Raw genomic sequence first — 23,831 nt, forward strand, 5'->3', positions numbered from 1 at the left:
AATTCCAAGAGGAAGGTCAGAGGGCTTCTCAGCATTCAGCATGAAACAGAAAACCTCAACTCAGCACCTTCAGCTCAGCTCATGGACACAAGAGACCAGACTTCATGTTTCCCTCCAGTGAGCATGTTTTTAGCCACACTCACGGCACACCACATCACCTTCTGATCTTCTGCCACACCACAGCTCCTCCACACACTGAGACAAGCTGTCAGTGCTCCAGCTGTGCTGTGAATTTCCAGTTTGTGTTTTCATCAATTAACGCGCTAAACTCCAGCAAAGTTGTAGGCTGGTTAACAAACAGCTTTTAGGACACAATAAATTTATCCTTTGTGCCAATTAACACAGACTCTGAAGGATGAGGATCTCCTCCTTAGGCAGCAGCAAAGCAGCTGGCTCTAGCATTCAGCACCAGGTAATTGCTCCTGCCTTCTGAGAACTAGCCAGAGCTATTCCCAGCAAACACCGCGCTCATTCAGTCCAACCCTCAACAGGACTTGAGCTGTCAGTGTCCTCTCACACAGTGCTGGGGCTGATGGGCCAGAGCCACGATGGCACCTGCTGGCTCGCTCTAAGGGAATGCAGAGTGCCTTAGTACTCACCAGCTCTTTGGGCCTCATGTTGTAGAGAATCCTCTCTGCATTCTCACTGTCATGCCTGCTCTCCATGATCGCCAAGAGCAACTTTGAAGCATTGTTCTGATGGGAAGGAAGAACATCAGTCATTGCCAGGAGCCAAAAGCAGAGCACACACAGCCTCAGCTCTTCCACACATGCTGCCCAGAAGGGCTTCAGATGCCTCTTCTTTCTCCTTTTACTTTCCAAACCCTATTTATCACGGAACGCCAAATTAACAGCTCAACTTAAGTTCTGTCATAGACTGAGGTTTTGAGGTTGGTGTATGTTGTTTTGTTTTGTGTGAAAAATCCTGCAGCATTTCTGCATGCTTTCAGCTCCACAGTGGTGCAGCTCAGCACTTCTGGAGATTCTGTTGATTAAATCAAAGGACAGCCAAGCCTGAAGACACAGACTTGCTTTGCTGCTTCTAACTGAAAATTACTCTGTGACCTGTTCATGCCAAGAAGAGGAAGGAAATGGGAAACTACCACAAGGCACCAGACTACTTTAATACGAATAATTAAGATTAAAATCCATTGTGATTGACAATAAAAACCAATAAAAATATTTAATTTTGAAGTATAATGCTAATTGAGTCTAAAAGCATTTTTTGTTTGGAATAATAAAGAACCCACACTACCCGTATTAATGGTGTGAGTGGGCAACGGAAGACAACTAGACAAAGCACTGTTAGACAGGACAAGAAGTCAGAAAGGAAAGACTTCTCAAACATGGGCTGAAGTTGGAGTACTCGGTGATTACTGCAGTCAGAAGACAACCTGCGAGTGTACTTTGAAATGAGTACCTGGATTAATTACTTCAGCATTAATATGAATAGTCGCAAATTCTTAGTGACTGAACATCAACCAGTTTAACAACAATTAAGTATTAGGCAGTTAGGTATAGAGATATTTGATGCCCACAATGTATATAAAAGCTCACAAACAACAGCGTTTTTACTTGGAATTACATTTTTCACTGGTAATTACATTAGGACTCCTCAGTATTGCCTGCAGACACCCATGTGTGAAAACAGTGACTCCACGCGATCATTTAGAAGATGAAATACCTGTGACAAATAAACCTTGGGCACCGTGTTCAGCTCTCTGATGCACATAACTTTTTGGCACTTGTGAATATTAGGCTATAATAAACATCAACATGATGCCAGCAATAAAATTGTTTCATCTTGCTTATGCTAATGGGATCCCACAAAATATTCACTCGCCTTCAGTTCTAATACGAGGTCCATCCTCTTCTTTCCCAAAGGGTTGATATCATTGAGAATTAATGCTGTGATGATGTCAATACCATTGGACTCATGCGTAGCAATACAGTTCTGTCCAAAGAAAATTAGTCAAAGTTCATTAATTGTCTATGCTGAAAACGCAGCCCAGGCCAGTAACCCAGCCAGAACAGAAGAGCTAGCTCTTTCATCACCTGGTAAGCTGCTCATGATGAAAAATGGCACAGAAAACTCCAGACGGTAGAATAACATGAGATAAATGCATTTGGTTGTATGCTTTTCCTATAATCAGCCATGGCATGTCCTCCTGAAACCACCCAAGGCCAGGAAGCAGAAAACAACACAGCTGATAAACTAAGTATTTACATGCCAAAGTGCTCAGGCTGAATAAGCAGCTAAGGAAGAACAGTGTTTTACCAAGATTAAGGAGAGTTTTCTTTATTTCAGATGTGCCAAACAACACCAACTTTGGATGTGTCTAATCAAAGAATACAATTTTCCACAACCTTCGTGCTTGCCCTGTAACCTTGTTTTTGTAATGGCACGTAACTAAAACATACAAGCTGACATCAGCTTGCCAGCTTCCAACTACAGTCCTGCTCTGTTATGGAGGTGCTCTGCAAAGACAAATAATTATCTCTAAAGATGGTTATTCCACCCATTCTATGGCCTGCATTACGGAGGTAAACTGTTATAAAACACAAACAATCCCTTTTGCCAGGCAAACAAAGTTAGCAGCCCTGTAAGACAACACAGGCTGTGCAGGCTGAGTGCTGAGCCCAGCAGAACACGTTGGTGCAGGCACAGGGAGGCAGGGCTGTGCTCCTTACAGACACGTTACCTGGTTTTCGTGGCAGGGCCCTTGGCAGTACTCAGTCAAGCTTTCCAGCGTCTGGTTGATCAGCGCTACGTTCTTCTCATTTATATACAGACCAAGAAGTCCAAGCCCTCCAGTTGTGCTTCCACAGATGCAGTCCAGGAACTGCAGCGTTTCACACACCAAATTGTAGTTGGTCTTGTTGTTCTGGCAGCGGAGGAAATTCTGCAGCATGTTACAGTCGGGGCAGGGAGGAGGAAAGAAATAAACCATTACAAATTGATGTCTGGATCATAACGTTTTATTAAGTTAATCAACCCACAATTGCATTGCATGGTATATTGCTCTAATTTCACTGGAACTTCATTACAGGAAGCCTGGACAGACAATTTAAGATTTCCAGGGCTTGCTTGCCATGTGCGATGCTCTCAAGCAGCTTATTGGCTTCACATTTTTATAGAAGACAGCATGCAATAAACAGAGCGCATCCAGTAGAGCACTAAAAGCAGCACAGAATGGGCAATACGCTATGGATCAGAAAGCTCCTCTAAGCATGGAAGCTTTCTTCTATCCCGCTTGCTACATTTCACTACTAACGACCACTGAAGGCTCCTCCTGAGACCCTCTTCCAAGACAGAGAAAACAATTCCCTGGCTTTGCTTCACAGCAGCACCACCTGAATTGGTGAGGAGGCACTGACTGCATGCCTTGAAGGGAACAGTCCCCCTGTCTAATTCTCTCAATTGCATTTCGTCCCACACAATTATTGTAATCCCTGCTTGAAGTTGCTGATTAGGAACAGTTCGTTTAATGAAATACCACAGTTATCAGCATGGATTAAACATGTTTACTCTCTTTTGTATTCCAAATGGGAAATAAAAAGAAAGCATAAAACAGCCCAAAGAGGGACAATTAATGAAAAACAATTTCCTAGGGACTGGGGGTGGTTCCTGTCAGTAAGTTCACAGAAATGCTCTGTAAAAACAGACACCAACACCTCCTTGCCTAGCAGTACCCATGGGAGATGTCCCATCTGGCTCCATTCAGGCAGGTTACAAAACACTTTAAAGGTGGGGGGAAGAAAGTTGATGAGCAAAATGCACGGAACTGGAATGAGTAAGGTCTTCTCTACAAGCCCACAGCTAAGTGCCGTCAGCTGATTACCTCTAGTGCTTGCGTCAGACTAATAAGTCTTTGAAGGCAAACAGACTGAGAAATTGCCAGATTCAATTGAACACTAAGCTAAAAAAGGAAAATGCTGTCTATGAATACAGACTAAAGGTGACAGTGATTCAGCACATTTCAACTGATTGCTCGTTTAATATCCTGACTTTTGATTAACTTGTCAGAGCGTAGAAAGGTTGATGCTACAGAAATTAGAGCTTTTTCCTCCAGGAGAAAAGCAAAAATAACGGGTAATGGTGAAAGCTACAAAAGAAAACTCTCCCCAGAATGCAACCTTCTTGGCGGTATAGGTTTATTCTCATAATAGCTGTTTGTATTAGCTTTGGCATGTTGATTTAAGTCAATAATAACAAAGGAAAGAAGCAAAAGGACAGCGTTAGATGGCTAAACAAGGTGAAGGTATTGCAGAAAACAACAGTCCTCTGCATTGGGAGAAACTGCCCAGGGGAATCCCTGCCAAAGTCTCAGCCTATACAGTCTGAGCTCTTCCTTTTCTATCACCCAGATCATCCTTTGTGCTGCGATGCGGGAACACAAGTCTTCAATATTGAAAATCCCATCAAGATCAATGGCAATGAACCTGAAGTATCACCTGCCAACCCCTGTGTTCACAATAAAGAGCAATGGAGTTGTACATTCAGCTGGAACGTGCAGCTTATGAGATCTTGAGGAGAAAAGAGGAAAAGAGCAAACTAACAGCCTGGCTTTAAGCATCCTCTATACTCAGCTGACAAACACCTTCCAATAGGATGAAGTGCACTCAAAGGCAGACTTTTAAGTGCTATTTTTGTCAGTAACTCTCTGGAGATGCTTAACGCTACTATCCGTTCTTAGGGAGCACAACCTTCCCCATCTCTAGGATACACCAGCAGATATGGCCACATTTGTGTAGGCAGCATCTACAGGCAGCGCTTAATGCCTCAGACTTTGCTTCCCAGTACACAGCCTAAAGCTGAATATCCTTTGGAGAAAACATACGGACTAAAAGTAAAACTGGCTATACCAGCTCAGTGCATTCAGGCACAGGTGGGCACAGAATCCTTGGAAGGAAAAGCTCTACCATTTACATGGGTAATTCCCCCCAAAACCCAAGTGTTGTCATTGAACAGTCTTTGTTTTAGAGGAAATCTGATCCCTGATTGGAAAAAAAACTGCCAAGAAAGAAGATAGCTAAGAGGTGAGTCTCAGTAAAGAGATTTAGAAATGATCAGATTTCTGTTTTCCTAGCAATCAGGCAAGGCATTTTTCACTGGACGCTGCAGTCTGTATTGCTCTTAAAAAGTTCATTCTCAGTTATGCTTCCCACCTACAACAAGACAAGTTAAACCTGCTCATCCTCTGCATTCTGCAGCACTGGCCAAGTGGGATCACTATCCTGCAGCACACAAATCCCTATTTATCTTTATTACCTATGCTGTGTCTTCAGTAAGTAGGAACAGTAGTTACATCAGTTCTTGGTTTTTTGCACAAAAGCAGCAGGTATCCTATAGAGCTTTAATCTGAGCATGACTGGTGAGTATATCATTATAATACTGTTATTTTATTTCACAGAAATGATTCACTTGATAGGACAAGAATCAGAACAATAAACATTTGATCTTGATGGAAAAAATGAGTGCAGCACAGAAGCAGCGTCTCTAAATGTGGCTGCGAGGAAAAGCTGGCTGCAAACTCACACACAGGTTCAGATTCCAGAAGGAACTTCTTCCTGCTGGGAATCCCACTTCCCTCCCCGCTTTCTGCAAGTTCCATTCCTGCTCACAGCAAAGCACTCCCTGCATGCTTCATTCCATCACCAGCTTCAGTTCATATGACTAATTCTGCAGTGCACAGGGATGTCTCCATTCAGAAAAGAGACAGTAAAGGAAAGACCTCCTACGGAAACCGTCGTGGCTGTCACTAAGCCAAACAAACAGTCAATGGGCTGGCTACAGCCATCTGCAGCTATTACATTTTGCTTTCAAGGTTGAGCTCTCATGCAGAATTGAAGGTCACACCTAATGTAAGTGTAATAAGAACCTCAGTGTGCTGAGAAACAGCTATTGGATGCCCTCCGTGGCAACACTTAATGCATTCAGCCTGAGGAAGGTAACACAATGTACTTCAGCATCCACATGCTTTGTCCCAGAGTTTCCATTCACCTGAAGGCACAGCAAACTGGAGGCAGAATCATAGAATCACCAAGGTTGGAAAAGACCTATGAGATCATCCAGTCCAACCATCCACCTATCACCAACAGTTTTCAGTAACTGAGATTGATTGACTGTTCTCAAGAAGAGCAACACACAGCATGGAACCCTTCCAGGCTCACAGTAAAAGCATTTTCCTGCCTTTGCAAAATGTCAGACCACTCACAGCTGCTAATGGCTTGTAAACCACTCAGTTGGACCAACCTGTCACTGCACTAATAGAAAGGAGCACGAATTACACAAATTTAAACTCATGCAATCTTAGCAAACTGCAGTTCCTAGAATAAATAACAAGTCTTATATGTTCCTTTATGTTGTGAACTCATTGGTAATATAGATAATGAGTTCAGATATCATCAACTAGCTGCAGATAGATTTTGAAGGTTCATACACTCCTACCTCCACTTCAGTACCAAAGGAGAAAGGCAAGGATCAAGGCAGGCAAGTAGAATTAGGATTATTTTTGAAAGATGGTTCTCTTCACCTTTATTTACCCTTTCTCTCCTAGAGCTGAATGCTACTATCTGCTGCTTGGGGAATTTAATTGTTTGGGATGGTGAACAGCTCAGGCCAGTTTTTCACAGTGGCTTGAGTTCAATTTTGCTCCTATAGCTTTCGGTGCCTAGCCAAAAACAGCAGCAAGAAGGGATCCTGTACATGTGGTTTGGACTGCTGCCACGTGAAACTGCCGTCCTACTTGTATCCGACATTGCTAACGGCATGAGAACTGTTTGACAAAACAAAGATCAAATAGTTTCTGAAAAATTAGGAGAAAGCCTAATGTATGTAACCTCAGCACCTACAAAATGTGAGAAGAATTACACATTCATAGCACAGGAATATTAACATACATCTTTGATTCCAAGTATTGCCAGCAGCAGGGCATTAGAGTTCAGCGGAAGTGATTTGGCAGGTCTAAAAAGCACTCACACAGGGTCTTTACAGTTCTGGCACACAGTACAACAATATGCAATCAAGGCAATTATTCCTCCCTTATGAGGGCATTTAGCGCATTGTACTGTGTCTCCTTACTTCAATTCTAATCCAGCAGCAGCAGTCACTACACTGAACAAAAATCACGTTAATTACAGTCCATTTGCAAGCAAAAATCTTATCTCCTGTGGAGGTATGTGCTAGATGAGACAGGGCTCACCACTCAGAACTGTACAAACATATCAGAGAGCATCATACACCACTGTAAGTGGCACAGACAGCGGGCTTCCCACAGCTGCCACCAGTTGGGCTTTAAGCATCTCCATAAACAGAGATGCCACAGACTCCCAAGGGCAGCTCGTTCCAGGCTTCCATCACCCTGGCAGTAAATAGCATTTTTGTTGTTTCAATGGACTTTCCAGTTTGTGCCCATTACCATGTGAGGAAGTGCAGGCACAGCTGCTCAGCAATCAGACTGACCTGCAAATCCCGATTGTGGTTCTCACAGAGAAGCTGCAAGAAGCGGAGGATGGGTTGCATTATGGAGATCACAGCACTCATCTCCAGGTCATCTTTGCTCTTGTCTGCTGCTGACTGTGCTCCTTCTGCTGCTGAATAATGGTCATCAGAATCAGCTTCCCTCCGGTAGGTGCTGTACGCTTTTCTTGTAGCTGCAGAGGCCTCCAGTAACTGATCCCGGACTTCCTCTGTAATTTGGCTCATAGGCTCCCTTACTAAAATACACAAGAACAGATCTTCCTCAGGCAAATCAAATAAAAAGGACCAGAATATTCAGTCACACATTCCCATGGAAGTTCCACACAAGAGTGAGCTGTTGGTTATCAGTCCTTTCCAGTAAGTATGTTTAGTGTGATGCAAGGGGCTTGAGTTTAGAAGGGTATCACATCACTCCTTCCCATCTTTTATGCAGATCACATTAAATACTGATATTAATTTGTTAGGGAACACACATAAACGGACTTGCTCTAGAAGACAATTAGCATTTCTCCACTTATTGTTAGAGAAGACACTGACCACAACCCACAGCCCATGGTCATTATCATCAAATCAGATATGGACAGCTTGTCACGATGGACAAGGTGGCAGAGTCTCATCTCAAAAACAGCTTTCATCATTTCAATAGCACAATCTCACAAGTGGATGAAGTGGGAATGGAGCTCCTGAAATCCCAGGGCAGGGCACCACTGACCTCTGAACTTTGTTCTGTGGGATCAGAGATCAGAGCATTATTGCATCAGTCCAAATGAGTCCAGAAAAGCATTTTACTCCCTTGACACTTTAGAAAGGGCACAACTGGAGATTACCTCTTTTTCTGTTGGGAGCATCTCTGTCTGAGTCTTCATCTTTCTTCTTATTTCCCAAGTCACTCGTGTTGACTGTGACAGTAGCCTTGATTTCTTGCTGTGCTACTTTCATGCGATCATAAAAAACCTTAAAGAACTTTTCGGATTTCTTATCTTCTGTTAGTCGGCAGAAGAACGAATGCTACAAGAGAAAGTAGAATAGGATATGTATCGTCAAACACAGCTATGGATGCAGAATATTTCATCTTTTTGCAACGTGAGGCATCCTGAAGGACCGGAAAGTTAATCAGTTCTCAGCAATCTGAAATATAGAAAAACGGAGACTCAAATCTTATTGTTATAGAAGTCCATCTCAACTACGACAGCTCCTTTATCAATGGCTTCCACATATATGTGTAAAGAAGCACAATATATTATGTTAGCCCTTGCCCATTTAGGCAGCAGAATTCTCTCTCAAAGTGGAATTATAGTAATTAAAACAAATCAAGGTAAGGTAGGGACAGAAGTGATCTGCAATTTGATTCTCAGTTCAGAAACAAAACACTATGAAATAGATAGAGGGAAACCATTCTGCCTTCCTCTCCAAGTACCAAAGGGACCGTGGCTCATAACATGCAATAGTTGATCTTAATTCTGCTTTAAGAACAAGGGATACTTTGTGCTCAGTTCCCATTGCCCTGTCTGCAGACTTGTTAAAACTCCTTTTAGCTCCTACTGCAGAACACCTGTAAGTGACAGAGCAGCTCACTGACCACTTTTCGAAAGGTTCTGTAATGTTCTTCTGCCCGTGTACACGTAAGGACAGAAAGCTGATCCTAAAGTTGAGGAGAATACAAATCACACACAGGTCAAAAAGGAGCCAACGCAGGGAACGATCAGACAATCCTTGATGAAACCAATATGCTGTTACATAAATCAGTACCAGAGCTTAAATGCGACTGAAGGATGAACTTGTAAGTGGGTCACCTTATGCAGAGTATTATGAAATTAGTTAGCATTCTGCAGCAGCTCACAATCCAACAGCTTTACATGATGAATAGGAATGAAGCCTGATTTATTGAAAAAACAAATTGAAAACGGGAATAGCAATATATCCTGCCTGCTTGTCTGAGAAGCAGAATACTCGGAGCGCCTTGTCCTCCTGCCTTTGATCATTCCCAGGCAGTCGCAGCCAGGACACCGCTTCATGACTTTGAAACACTAAGAAGTCACTGCTTTGATTACAGAGAAGTGCTGCTATTTACAGAAGTTGGTCAATTCTCACGTGAGACATCCCTCCCACCTCTGCAATACTTCTGTTGGCCCAAAGCCCTTCAGGTAAGCTCAGGAGCATGCTCTTACTTTTAGTGATTTGCAAAGAGGACAGAAGGAGGAACGCGGTATGAGCATGGCATGCCTGCAAAGACACCCACATGGAGCTGTTAGAAACAAGAGGGAGACAGCAATGTTCAACCCTGCCACTATCCACAGATGAGTAACATCAAAGCTAAGGAAAGAAACAGAGATGCTTGAGGACATGTGGTGTTATTTATGTATATGATGGCCACAAGGACACTAAGAACCATGGAAGGAAGAAATACAGAGATTCCAAATATGAAGATGAGTGGAAGTGCCCCAGGCCTGGAAGGCCGACGTGGGAGGCAACCAAGGTTTTAGCCAACCTGTCACAAGGGACAAGCTCCCTCTACTACCAGGTAACACTGCATCGTACCAACAGGCATTGCAATGAGCTTGGCAACAGCACAGAAACCATTCTGGGCCCTCTGACCTGACACAGGATGACCTGGGAGCCCAAATCATTTAATATTTTCAGAATTATTCTGCAATCTAATACTATCTATCAAGAACTTTAATGTCATCTCTATAAACATACCCAAATAAAAGCATTTGTTGAATGACAGATTACTTATCTGGATAGTATACTTATTCTGAACTGATTCTTTAACCCGGCCAGGCTCAACAAGCAGAATGCTGCCAAGTGCCAGCCGCAGCCATGCAAGGCCTTAGCATGGTTTCCCCGAGCTGCTGGCCAGTGACCAAACCCAGCTGGTATCTGCTGCGTCTTGGCAATTTTACTCTCACGGTAATTAACAACAAACATATCAATAAGGCAGAGCAGCACAAACAAGTGGCTCCAGAAGAAGTCACTGTTTTCAGAAAAAAACAGCCCCGTTTGCAGTTCAAGCCAGTGATCATGTTGGCTGGTGGCACATCTGAAGAGCCCATAGAGGAGGATTTTCCCTGTGATGAACCCGTAGTGAACAGAGGCCTTTTTCTAAAGAACCACACTGAAGAACCACCTTGCACGCAAGTGCTGTGACTTGCTGACAGGTTTGATTTTTGTCATCTTTTCAAGCTTCTTAACTGACTTTCCACTGCACTTCAGAGAAAAAAAACAAATGAAACAAACATTTCCAGTAAAGCATTCTTGTGCGTGCTGTGCCTGCATTTGACGGCTGTCACAACACGGCTGTTTCAGTTTAGGTCAGGATGCCTAACACCTTCACACATACGTATCAACCACATGCCAGCTATCAAAGACACCGTACTTTAAGAAATATGATCCTAGAAATTGTGTTCCAACAGGTAAATGGTGATGATAATTATGGCAGAAATCCTAAACTTTATTTGCTGATATAGCCTCAAGCCACAAACTGAGAGAAATCTCCTTTATAAAACCAGAAATAGAGCAGCCATTCTGGCTTATGGCATACCAGGATCCTGTCTTACACAGTCACGGGACCACGAAGCTGGCTGCTGGACAAGCAAAGTGCACTAGAACAGCAGCTTGAACATGAATCTTAGAACAGTTTGGGTTGGAGGGTACCTTTAAGATCATCCAGTTCCAACCCTCTGCCATGTGCGGGGTAATTTAAGAGAAGAAAGACCAGCAACCTCTGCTCGTACATATTTCTGAAAGACAGAACTCTAGGTGCTGCTGATAAGGGAGCATCGCTGATAAGGGAGCATCTAACCTCACCTGCTGCTCTGAGGGCCCGCTGAGAGATCGGTGCAAACCCTGCAGCCAAGCATGACTTCCTAGAGGCAGAGCTGGAGCAGGGCAGGGCAGCGTGCCTCTGCCATAGCCATACCTGGCTGTCTCAGCACGAGGCACCCAAAGTGCCCTGAAAGGAGCAGAGTTTTAAGCATGGCTGTAGTCGAGGAGCTGGCAGTGGACCAGTTCTCTGCTCTTACTGAGCTCTAACACTGTGCAGAATGAGACTATACTTTGTTTTGCTACCAGTCGTTGCCATTAAACACGAGACATCACATGACGCAGAGAGGATCACAAGATTTGTTTCATGAATGCTGGATTCAGCAAATGCAGCTTTCCAAGCAATGCACCTCAATGAAACGCAATGCAACCCCACGGCACAGCAACCAGAATGTGAGAATCAGAGATAATGTGACTGCAATTAATTACAGAGCCAAAAGGAGGAAAGACTCCAAAGCACTCACATGAAGCACACAGCTTCTCACACAACATTAGGTCAGTGTAGGTGAGGGTACGTTTTTACAGATGGCATTACAGACACCTACACAGACTCACCCAGCAGTAACTTCACAGCTTTCATTTGGGCAATGGAAAGAACTTTGTTCAACTCACAGAAACACAAAGGGAAAAGCTCCTCACCTGAAGGTCTGCAAGTTCTGACACCTTCTGACACCCAAAGCAGCCTATTAAGCCACCAAAGGAGTAAAACCACCACCTCAAGGGGTACCAGAGCATCTGCACAATAACTTGTCCTTCCTTCTCTCCATCACCCAGCTCTCCTCCTTAAGAAATCCAATGAGAACCCCTTAGGCAGCAAAATAACCCTCCTGTACAACTCCAGCATGCTGCCCTGAAGCTAAAAAGAGGGAAAGTAAGTCAATACCATCACCAATAATCATTTACTGATAATGTGCTCTGTTTTCTATGACTTTTTTTTCCACCATTCCATGCAAAACATCTTGCAGGAGCAAAACTGAGAGACAAGTAACTGATTTGAGAAGAAATTAAATCAGGTGAGGTTCAAATGCCAGAGTATTCATTAGCTATAACCCAGCCCAACCTCAATCACCATCAGCCCCGCTTAGGTCTTGTTCACTAAGAGGGACTCGAGTTGAGTTCAAACAATGCGGCTTTTCAAGAAAAGCATCCTGTCCTGAGAAGGCAGCAGAGGTGATGAAATCTCTCTCTGTGTAGCGATTAATAACTGTTAGAAATATGTGATTTATGTCAATTTCCAGCCACTGTGTTTTGTTTTGTTTTTAATTATTATTATCTTTTTAGCCTATGTCTTTTCCACAGTCATCCCAGGTACCTGTTATCTTCTCTTCACATCATGTATAGACACTATTAAACGCTTACCCCCTTCATCTTTTTCTTTTCTGCCAAACTGAAGAAATATTTCTGCAAATCTTGCTGCCTTTTCACTCAGAATTCATAACTTTTTCCAAGGTTGTTATTTTTTGGCAGTCTCTTCTCTTTTGTAAACCACAGAAAATACTGGTTCCAACAAAACAAAACGTTAAAGAAGGGGTGCATTTCCTAGGATTGCCACTTCTCCTCTTGTGCTTTCCTGCCTTCCCTTCCATGGTTTTTGACATGGAAGACACAGTTCCTAAAGATGAATGGAAGATCAGCTCCCCAGTTCCAGTACCTGATGGGAGGCTCAAAACAGAGGAGAGCACTTTTTCACATGGTCTGATAGCAACAGGACAAAGAGGAATGGCTTTAAACTAAAGGAAGGGAGACTTTGGCTAGATGTTAGGAAGAAATTCCTCACTCAGAGCAGTGAGGCCCCAGCAGCGCTGCCCAGAGCTGTGGTGCCCCATCCCTGGAGGTGCCCGAGGCCATGGAGAGGCTCTGTGCAGCCTGAGCTGTGGGGCAGCCCTCCCATGGCGTGCGGATGATCTTTAAGGTCCCTTCCAACCTAAGCCACTTTATGACTCAGTTGAGCATAGGGAGCTCAGGGCAGCAGGACTATGGGGGTGGAACAACCCCATCAGTGCACATAAGCACAGCAGTGACACGAGTGAGGCTGTGAGCCACACCAGGCTGGCACCTCCCAAATGGAGACACCCAGCTACTCAACTCACACTGCCTTCACCTCACAATGAGCAAAGCCGTACCCAGCAAAGTGCTGTTAAATGGAGAATCAGAACCAGCTGAAAGCAGCCTGCTTCCAGCTCATGCCTTCCAAGGGCTTACCCTGTGTCACCCCCTCTGCTCAGCACACTGTTCTCCAGCACCTGCCAGCTGGATCTGCCCAAAGGCACAGCTATCTGCTCTGCTGTCTGAGAAGAGGCACAGTTGCTGGCTTGCTTTGCATCAAACAGCTTGGCTTTCCTTCCAGGCTCAGCGATTACGGGCTGGACGGTACGCAATCTGAATGATCATGTTGTGTGAAATATAACCAAAACCTATTAGCAAGTGCTGGATTTAAGACATCTGTTCAGATACGCGCTCCTTCCTGAAGGAGGGTGGCCTGATTTTAGGAAAGCATTTGGCTGCAGAACCCAAACAGAGCTTGCTGTCATTCTGCGAGGCCGCAGTATTTTCTGCACCACACCCTCTGCAATTCACAGAGCTGTTCCAACAGAGCACAGCCACCGCCAGCCCATCCGAGCAGGTTCCCAAGAATTCCCTGGGAAAACAAATACTTGATTACGAATAAACACAGGGAAGCAAAGCCCCAGCAAGTGCCTCACATGAATCCATGTGATCCGCTGTCGTCTCCCTCCCTGTTTCTCTAATGTGAGTGAATAGAAAATATCCGATGAAGCCGACGAGTCAGGGATGTTTCAGAGAGGAAAGTCCCTCCAGACAGAAGAGGAAGATCAGCTCTCTGGCTTCCGTTCAGGACATTTTATTCCAACGCTAAAGAGAAATTATTATGGGGCTGTTAACTTGCTTGGGTTATCCAGACAGGCTGCCAGCACGGAGTAATGCAAAACTTCTGTGCTACCCCACGGCTGCAGAACTCGCTTGCCGCTCCCATTCCATTCCTTACAGCGGGACTACTTCAAAGCAGCCACATTTGAAGAAGGGGAACTGCTCTGCTAACACAAGCACGGAATTAAGCACAAACGCCAACTCTTTAAGTTCTGCCCAGATGCCTCACAGAATTAAAACCTAGCTTTTCTTTCTCACCCCACTCACGTGGTTATTAATATAATTGATCTCCTCTTTTCCTTTAGTCTTCCACACATCCTGGCTCACTAAAGATCCATCACTCTGGGATGTGACTGATGGATATCATCAGTCTCATGTAGTTTAAGGAACTAGCAACTGAAATATTTCATGCTGAACATACGTCACAGTTTGAAAGAAACCTACAAGGAGAATCTGCTGGAACACCTCAATGGCTGCTTTCTCTTTTTTTTTTTTTAGCTTGCAAGCTCTAAAACAAACTTTCTCCTGAGAGCAGAAGGGGGACTTCCAGTCTGCTTTCTCCACAGCATAACCAACCCCCTCTGCTGTAAGCATCCACACACAGCCCCGCAGCTCTCAGCTGGGGATTGCCCTAAGGTTTTGGTGGCTATGGGCAAACACCCATGCAAGCCCTCCTCTTTCCCAACAAGCATTAAATGAAAGCAGCAGCAGAGTTCTACCACTCGTACAAGTAAAAGACCTTATCCCCTGCATGTCTTCCTACTGCAACACTCAAAACCTCGATGCAATTCCATCATTTCTCGAGGAAAGGAGAGAACCAGAGCCAAGGGCAGGGCATGGCCTCACAGCCAGCCCAGGGGACAGCAGCGTGACACCAGGCGAGCAGAGGGGAGCAGTGCACACTGCAGGAGCTCCAGGCAGAGCCGTGCCTTCCGCCCGCTGCAGATCCCTCTGAACAGGGAGCAGATGGCTTCCACAGCGTGGGAGACTTGGGGGCCTGACCTGCTTTCAGCACGGAGCCTTATTTGAGTTCCTCCTGCATGCATGTGTGAGCACGCACCGGCGGGTCACACAGCTAATCTGTGCAGAGCTCTTGTGTGGCAGGAGCACGAATCCCACTTCCTTGGTGAAGCAGAGAGCTGTGTGTAGGTGTGAGAAACAAGGAAGTCTGCAGACTCCCCAAAAGAAAAAAAAAAATGTGTAAGATCTTCTTGAGAGACAGAGGAATTAAAGAAAACCATAGCAACAAGTCAGTCCACCTACCCAAACCACCCACCCACCACCAGTTTCATTTGCTGACGCACTTCAAAAACAAGCTGGCTCCTACCAGCTCTGGAAGGTGAGCAAGCCCTGAGAGCTCATTAAATTCCCTCCTCAGCTACTCGTGTGTGCCTGCAGCTAGTGAGCAAGTAGGATATAAATAGAAGTTATATAACATCTCTTTGTTGATTCCTGTGCTTACCAAAAAAAAAAAAAAAAAGGCAGCATGACCTTGTTTTTCTGCCTAGCTTGCCTCTGCCTCTGCCTGCTGGTGGACGACTGTAATCCTGTTAGGGATCGTCTTCAAAGTTGGGTATGGATTCCATGGAGAGGACAGGGAGAATCACTGACTTACATCCGTACTTCTCGGAGCACCAGAACCACATCTGAATGTCAAGGGAGCCACGGGGCAGGCCCTGGAAAGGTATGCATGGTTTGGTGCTCACGGCTGCCAAGAACAGATGAGGAGTAAAGCAGCTGAGCTCCGATATAAGCAGAAAAGGAGTTGGGCTACGTTTCTCAATTGCAACCATGGGCACCTTGATACTTATGTGGGAAATCTCCTTTTTAGGTAAAATAGCTGAAAGATGCTGTGACAAAGGAGTACTGATGGCCCCAACATACTCCAAGGGGTATCAGCCATGACTGACATAGAAAGACCACAAGCGCTGCCAGAGCAATCTCAGTTCATCCAGCCTCAGCCTCATCTATGCACACCACTGCCCCCAGTGAAAAATAATCATCTTGTAAAGACAAGGGCAGTAAGGACCCCTACCAGCTTTTGTCTCTCAATGCATCCTTAGCAGGGCTTGTTTGTTTTTAACATGGTGGGGTCTAATGGCAGGGGAGATCCTAGCTTTCGCTGTGCTAAACACATGAAAACATGTGAAAGAGACTGTGTGCCCAAGGGCTTGCAATCTGAAGTCTCCTCACACTCATGACAATCAACAGTGCATCAGGAGGTGGATTTCCTCAGCGCTGGTTTAATTGCTAGTGCAGGTGCAACGCCTTGTTTTGGAAGGTAACTATGGGGTCTGGCTTTGCATCATGCTTTGTTTCAGAGAGCTCTCTCTCTCAGGCACAGCCCACAGCTCAGTGTGATGTCTGATGCAGGTCCCTGTCGAGATTTGGTTCATATATCGTGCTTGGGAGTAATATACTCAAAGTGCCAAAACAACTTTGTGGCACTTGAGAAAGACTTACTAAAATTGTGGAAGACGGGTAATTAGTTAATAGGTACCGATACCTTGCTGGTTTTGCATTAGTTTCTTACACAGACATTATGGAAACAACAAAAAAAAGATACAGCAGTCCATATCAAAGACTTCTGAATGCCATTATAAACAAACAACTCGTGCTGCCTATGAGCAAGGAGTACTCAAGGAGCAGAAGTTAAGGGCCCTTTTCCCACCAACCAAAAGATCTCAAGTGCTACATACAGAAGTTCAGTGATCCTAAAATACTCTTGTCTCTGCAGCATTTACACAGCATGAAGTTCTGGCTGCTCACAGGTATCCGTGCCTGCTGCATATTCTGTAAGAAGTAATTTCGGTTAAAAGAAACCCAAAGTGCCAAATCTAAAGCACAATTTTGTAACCACATCTGGTTTTGCATCACTAATACTTCTGTATTATTTTGCAAAGTTTTCTCATGAATTTAGAAGGCGATGGCTTGCAGCTCCCAGCAGCATCCACAGGGATATCCTCAGGTGTAACTGCCCAACTCAGCTTTTGAGATGTATTTCCATGGTGTCCACGTGCTGTTCTCAGCACAAAGCCAACACCTGGAATGCTTTCAGTGCTTCTCAGCACTTCCTTACTCTTACTGCCAACACAATGCACACTGGCTGGGGAGCTCTTCTCCCTGAGCCTACATAACAGCTTGGTTCACTTGTTATCTGCTTCTTCTTTATGCACCAGCAGTACGAACTGTAATTGGGCAATCCAGATTCAATTGCTTTTCATGCAAACAGGGAATTACTCAATAATCATCAGCCCTCTTTGGACAATCTGAGGTACCAAGTTTAACAATGGAAATCATGGTTCATTTTGCTGGAGCTTTCTTGCTGGTGGCAGTGCATGAGCAGTAAAGTCAACCAAGCTGAAACACACGTATAGTGCAAGACAGAGATGGAGGCCAGAGAGTCATGTCAGTCCACCATTTCACCCAACCCATATTTCCTATGAAAGCAGAGGAATGAGAAGCCAGCTGCTGCTACTTCTGCCACAGAGCCACATTATACCACTTCTTTCCTGAAAAACAATCATTTTTTCCTTGAGTACTGACCCCCTTCACTCTGTGTCTGCAGCCCACCTTGGGAAGACACATGGATGAAAGGGTGAGGAAAGGCACCACTGTATTTCAAACTGGCAGCTCTGCATCACATTGCTTTGGGACAGCACCTAAAATGCCTTAATCTAATGTTATTGATCTCTGATACCTTCCCTTCCTGAAAGTACCCACATGTGCATGTGGGCAATTTGTCATGTAATCTGATTTTTGAGAAGATCCCTAATTAAACCAGCAGACTGAAGTCTCCATGGAGAGGCTGTTATGTAAGGGACTTGTCATTACCTTCCACAAATGAAGGAAACCCAAAACTCCACGGAGGTGAAGAAAAATACACGGTGATTCTAATTTGTATCTAGCAGCTGAGAGACAAGTGTTACAGGGGAAGTCTTCAGCAATTTTCTCCACTGTCATTCATTGCTGAGATTGCTCTAAATGAGGAAAACTCGCCATGTTGCAGTTCATGCAGGGAACAGGCCATCCTTTGATGTCTTCCCAAGGAGCTCTGTGCTAAGCGTGCCTATGAGCAATGGCAATGGCCCCACAGCTCCTGCAGAGCCGGGCTCCACGTGCCGGCTGGCAGCACCCAGGTGAAGGGCACCTGGCCTGCCAGGGCTGCCCCATCCAGAATTGCTGATGTGAGCTCTCCTGAGGCAGATGCTGAGGGTTATATAAATTAATAAAAGGCTTTACGTAACTTTCAGTTCAGTGAACAGTAGCATTTGTCAAGTTAATCTGCTGCTTGGCTTTGACCCTGCAGTTCCACCTCTACTTCTACTTCCTTACAAACAGGCGCTCATCAAAGGGGGAGCAGCCATCCTGCCAGCCCCAGCTGCAGCCCCCCATGAGTGCTTCTGTTACCAAAGCACTCACAGGGTTTCTGACATGCACCAGAAGCTAAAAGCAACAACAAACTTCTAAAAGTTTCTACCCCGAGAGCTTTAAGTGTGCAAAGACCTCTCTTTCTCCCCAGACCATGTACAGCCCCTATAAAAAAAAAGAAAGCAAAGCAGTTTGATATTGAATGTGTGTGCTGTCCTCTTGGCCTCTAACCTGAGATAAACCAGGAATTACTTTTCTCATCCTGCTTCTCCTCCACATTAATTTTCTTAACAATACAATAAAAATCACTCCTGCCAATTATAATAAGGAACATTTCTAATTTGCTATTCTGCTAGGGTTGCCAACCAACTACTTTGCTTAGCCTTAATACTGGCCCTGCGTGCACTTAATGAAACAGCAACACCTATTCCAGTTATCCCTTTCCAGCATCACCGGGATCTGTTCTCCCACTAAAGCTCATGGGAGTTACCCGGGAACTCCCATTATTAACCACATTATAGTCGTCATGTGCAGTTCCTGTGTGTCAGTGCAGACTTTTGCTTAACTTCAGGCTGAACTCATTTCCCGTGTGAAAACCTGAGTTAAGAAAATGCCGTGCAGAGGCAACACATTTCTGGCTTTGCTGTCAAAGCCTTTTTATGTAACCTGTCCCAATCCCACTAGTTTCCTTTTCTCAAAGGGCTGTAGGTACAAGCAGTTTGAGTTTAGTGAAAATTACCCAAAAGCAGCACAGAATGAACTTGTTCAGAATACTATAAATGAAGAGCTGCTAATAATAACCAAAAAAATGCGAAATGACGATGAACTGTGTTAGAACACAAAGCCAACATGAGCCGACTTGGCCAGGCTGACTTTCACGATGACAAACATATCTGATGCAAACCGAACAATTAATAGCCTGATGACTGCAGATGACTCTTACAACAAACGTTACTGGAAACTGCCATGGAATTTCAGAAAATCCACCCTGCAGGTTGCAGAGGTTGTGCAGCCCTACCTGACCTGCAGAATGTACAGCATGAATATCTGTGGGAGAATGACTGGGATGGAGCATCCCGGAGCACTGGGTTAATTCTTACAAACACATCTAGTCTCATAAGCACATCTACTTTCCATAAGCCAACAAAAAATTTCACAGCCTGTTCTGTAAGAAAATAAAGTCTTACTAGATAGGAGAGCACCACACTGCCATCCTGCTATTAAATCTGTACTGTAGTGAAAGACTGCTTCATAAAATATGTTAGACATGAAGCTGTGCAGGCTAGGAACTACCCCACGCACCTATTCTGCTAAGGCAGTACTCTCCACCAGGTGGTAGGTATCACCCAGAGCACTTATGCCATCTTACTAACCTGAAGAGAGAAAAGCTTGGTTACATGACTTTACTGTGTCAAGATGCCAGTTTAACTTGGACATCACTCAGCAGTTGACATCATTTAGCGATTACTCCAGGAGATACAGAACTGAATTTGTGATTTTACTGAAGAGCAAACCTCCACGTTCGCTTTGATTCACTGGTGTTGAGCCAGCTGTTCTCCCAGAAATTAAGTTTTGTGGTCGGTATCTGTCTACATTAAGTTTTATTTACTTAGCTTTCATGACTCAAATACTACTGAAAGATGAGAGAGCTGAGTAAGTGCCATTCTTGACTAACGTTTTGGAAGTTTCCATGGGCCTGATGGTGCTGGAGATCATGCAAGCAAAGCAAGGCCCCAGGGAACTCAGTAGCTATCAGCAGGTTAATCTAGGCAGAGGTAAGTCAGGGAACACCTCTGAGCACTGATAAGCCTCTTTTGCCTTTTGCTATTAGGTCTCTGGGTTGTTATAGAACAGAATATCTCTACTGGGACCACTGCATAGGATATTTTCAATAAAACCTCATCTGTACTTTGCGTGCAAGAGAAAGAGCTACCAGGTGTGTCCAAGACCTCACAGTCTGCAGTGCCAGTTACAGGCACTGCCAAGTGATCTGGTTCCTAAAACATTCTGTTCTGCAAAGCAGCAGACCTGTAACCTCCAGCCCCTCACTGTTCCATCCGGGCACACACACGCACGAAGCAACTCCTGGCTGTTCAGGACAATTTATAAAGGTACAGACGTCCACAGAACACTTATTCCCAAGTGGGAAAGGATGGAAAATAGTTATTCTGGTTCAGCGGAAGTAACTCCTATAAAGGCAACAGCACAGCAGAAATTGGCAGGACTGTAATGCACGGACGTGATCTGCTGTAACCACTATATGCCAACAGCTCGCTGCTAACCACAGTTATTTCACAGACTCCCAACCTGCAGTTACAGACAGCTAATGCAAACTGAAAAAAATAAATGAATTGCTTTTTGGAGAAAGAGGCGTCTCTGGAGATGGATGGAAGATTTCCCTGTTTGTTTTGACCTGATGAGCTAAGGAATCTGCTTCCAACAGAGACACATGCACAGCAGGAAGCGGCTCTGCTCACTCCATTAGCTCTGGATTCCAGGACAAGCAAAGGCTCTCTCCATCTAAGGCTGGTGTAGAATTTGTTTTTCCTTCCAGCATGACAGCGTGAGGTTACCTGAGGCTACCTGTGAGCAAGGGAGATGAAAGCTCAGCTTCCTTCAGATCTGAGGAGAGCAGGAAATTTCAAGGAGTGATTCTCTCCAAAGACTGCTCATTCCATCACTGGATTTTAGGATGTTATAAGATTTTAAACTCTCTGTTCCCACTTTATCTTTTGCAAAAAGAGAGCAGGCATACAGGGGAAAAAAAGGGCACTGATTGATTACAGAGTGAGGAGATGAAGGAACCCTACAAGGTTCCCTCTCCTCTTAGTAGAGGTTTGTGTGAAAACAAGGAGGTGCTGTAGATCTACTGCCAGTTTTAATCATAATCATCTAATATAACTCCCCAGAATTCAGCCTCACGTTACACTTAATCAAGTCTCATCAACTCCTACTAACCAGAGGACAGTGCAGCTGCACATCTCCAGTTAGAAGACCTTTTCTATGGGATTGGATCTGCTTTTGCTGGCAGGCCACTTTCCCAACAGTCAGCAACTCAGTTCAGCTCACTCCACAGCTGCACAAGCAATACAAAAAGGGGACAAACAGAGCTAACAAGAACAGTAATGTCCACTTTGGCTACAGCCCACAGTTACATTAGATTAAGCACAATATGGAGCACTGCCTTCGATCTGTTCAAACACTTTCTTCCAACAGCTACCATGGAGAGTCCAGCAAAAATAACGTCACCATTGCAGGGGCACTTAGCTGCTGCAATGATACCAGATAATGGCTGAGAATCTGGGGTAGTTTGGTTTTCAGGACAAAGAAACAAATAAAGGACCACAGAGGTGGTTATGTTATACTGGGAACAGTGGGGTCATGTGTATAAGGTTTTCTTAGATCTGTTCTGAAAGCACTTATCTGGGTCTAATTTATGTTTAAGTGCCTAAACAATTGTTCTTCAGCAGCACAAATGGTATCAAATTATAAGCCTAAATCTGTATGTGTATCAAATGCTTGGATCTGTCTTCTCTCCAAAATGAACAACCTATAAAATCGACTTTTCTAAACAAATCACTGATCGTTGCCTTCAGAGATGTGAAACAAATGGCAGCAAGGTGAGGAAAGGGGAAATAATAGGGCTACGTAAGGGCCACTGTCCATGTCTGGAACAAACTGTCTGCAACTGGAACACATAAAAAGCCAAAAGAAGACACTACACAATCAATAATCTTTGTAGGCATATTTTGCCAAAGTAACATTTTCTTTCTGTTTGGAAGAGTACAATATTTCTCAAATACGACAAGCCAGTTGAGCCAGTTGCTACTAGAATCCGTAGCAGATGCAGTTCTCATGTAGGAACAACAAACTCTGATCTAAAACATAGCAGTGGAGCACAGTATGGTTATAGAAGAACAGTGGTAGTTTGGAATTTACCATACAGTGTTATCTTAAATTCTGATCTGAAATTTAGGGCCTATAGTTGTAAGAATCTCAAAGCATCTTGAAGTTGCTTCAACTAACTCATAAAAGCAGTTACGTTAACGTACTCTAAAAAGCTGTTTTGTTATACATTCACTCCTCAGTATTGCCCTGGGAAACACCTCAATTACCCACTGCCCATGCAAACATTTAGTAAGTTTACTTTTGCATGGCAGGCACTGGTATTTCCCTTAATTACAGGTCAAAGATCATTTAGTCATTTCCCCTCCCATTGCCTAAGCCTCCTCAGGTTTCCTGGATCTCAAAAACATTTCCCTTTCCAACATGTTTTAGTTAGAAGCTTAATATTTTCCATTTTCCTACCTGTATTGTAGTGTTGCCTCCTTCCAGAAGGGCAATGGCGAGTAGGATGCTCTCATGGAAGACTCTGTCGCTGGTGGCATTCATGATGAGGTCTATGACCAGGTTGGATGCACCTTCTTTATCCAGATGACACTGAACATCTGCCAAACTCATCTCACCTCGGCTCACTGAACTCGATCCAGAGCTTCCTCCTATAAAGGTGACGATGAGAGCCTAAGATTCAAATCCTGCCACCCTCAAGTGATGGCACCTCTCATCTGGTTAAATTATGAGCTATTCCAAATGGCACATGTTGTTTTTTTTTTTACCAGTGATGAACTCAACATCCAACATTTCTGCAAGGAAGGGGTTTTTTGTTGTTGTTGTGTTTGTTTTTTAACTAAGAGCACAGATAGGACACACCATAAGATGGGCACTTAACACTGCTGTAATGCGTGCAAAGCAGGTGGATGCTGTCCCTGAGAACAGCATTGGCTGGCAAGGAGAAACAGCTACTGCCACAGCTACCTTTGTCAGCAGCAGAAGCTGGAAAGAGGGCTGGTGTATTAAAAGCTGAAAGTAAAAGAGCATCAAGGGATACAAGGAAGTAAAGGCTCTGCAGCACCAGTGAGGTGACAGAGAGAAGGCAAGACAAATGCTAGCAGATGGCAATGCCAGTGTCATGCTGTACAGCTACAGAAGCATAAAACTTCATGGATAAATAGACCAAACAAGACAAGCACACAGGAACTGGTGGAGGAGGCAAAGAGATGGAGAACTGAAGCAAAATGATCTAGAAAACAAAGGAGCATGGCAGCAGGCAGCGCTGTGCGACAGCGAACGGTATTACATCTCAGTTTCAAACAACTCAGGGGCAGTTTTTTTCCACTTGTCTGTTTGTGATGGCTTGCAGCGGGGTTACCGCAGTCCGCAGTGGCAAAACCCACTGAGTGGTGTTTGTACAAACATGCACAACTGGCTTT

At 44.3% G+C, this 23,831-nt stretch overlaps 1 protein-coding gene and 1 long non-coding RNA gene across 21 annotated transcripts in view; both read right to left on the reverse strand.

Annotated features, from left to right (window-relative positions):
* Window positions 1-23,831, reverse strand: part of ITPR1 (inositol 1,4,5-trisphosphate receptor type 1) — a 148,517-nt gene that overhangs the window by 34,165 nt on the left and 90,521 nt on the right. For 17 of the 20 annotated variants that reach the window (XR_014934536.1, XR_014934535.1, XM_085516109.1 and 14 more), the window contains 6 exons: window positions 22,870-23,060; window positions 8,310-8,490; window positions 7,465-7,718; window positions 2,702-2,902; window positions 1,843-1,953; window positions 600-695 (listed from right to left, as the gene is read on the reverse strand). Coding sequence is in view for 18 of the 20 variants with exons in the window: in XM_085516109.1 (XP_085372235.1) it covers window positions 600-695; window positions 1,843-1,953; window positions 2,702-2,902; window positions 7,465-7,718; window positions 8,310-8,490; window positions 22,870-23,060 (1,034 nt within the window). In the remaining 2 variants the exon portion in view is untranslated. Of the gene's footprint in view, window positions 1-599; window positions 696-1,842; window positions 1,954-2,701; window positions 2,903-7,464; window positions 7,719-8,055; window positions 8,209-8,309; window positions 8,491-22,869; window positions 23,061-23,831 lie in introns of those variants that run through there. The other 3 variants (XM_085516114.1, XM_085516112.1, XM_085516115.1) reach the window with 2 other exon arrangements.
* On the reverse strand, window positions 815-1,822 carry LOC146758338 (uncharacterized). Its single transcript, XR_014934537.1, has 2 exons — window positions 1,684-1,822; window positions 815-984 (listed from the first exon to the last, which is right to left on the reverse strand). It is a non-coding gene; the product is annotated as an uncharacterized LOC146758338 (long non-coding RNA).

This window comes from Coturnix japonica, chromosome 15 (genome assembly GCF_054131305.1).
Source record: "Coturnix japonica strain WE chromosome 15, WE-NBRP24, whole genome shotgun sequence".
Taxonomy (NCBI): Eukaryota; Metazoa; Chordata; class Aves; order Galliformes; family Phasianidae; genus Coturnix; species Coturnix japonica.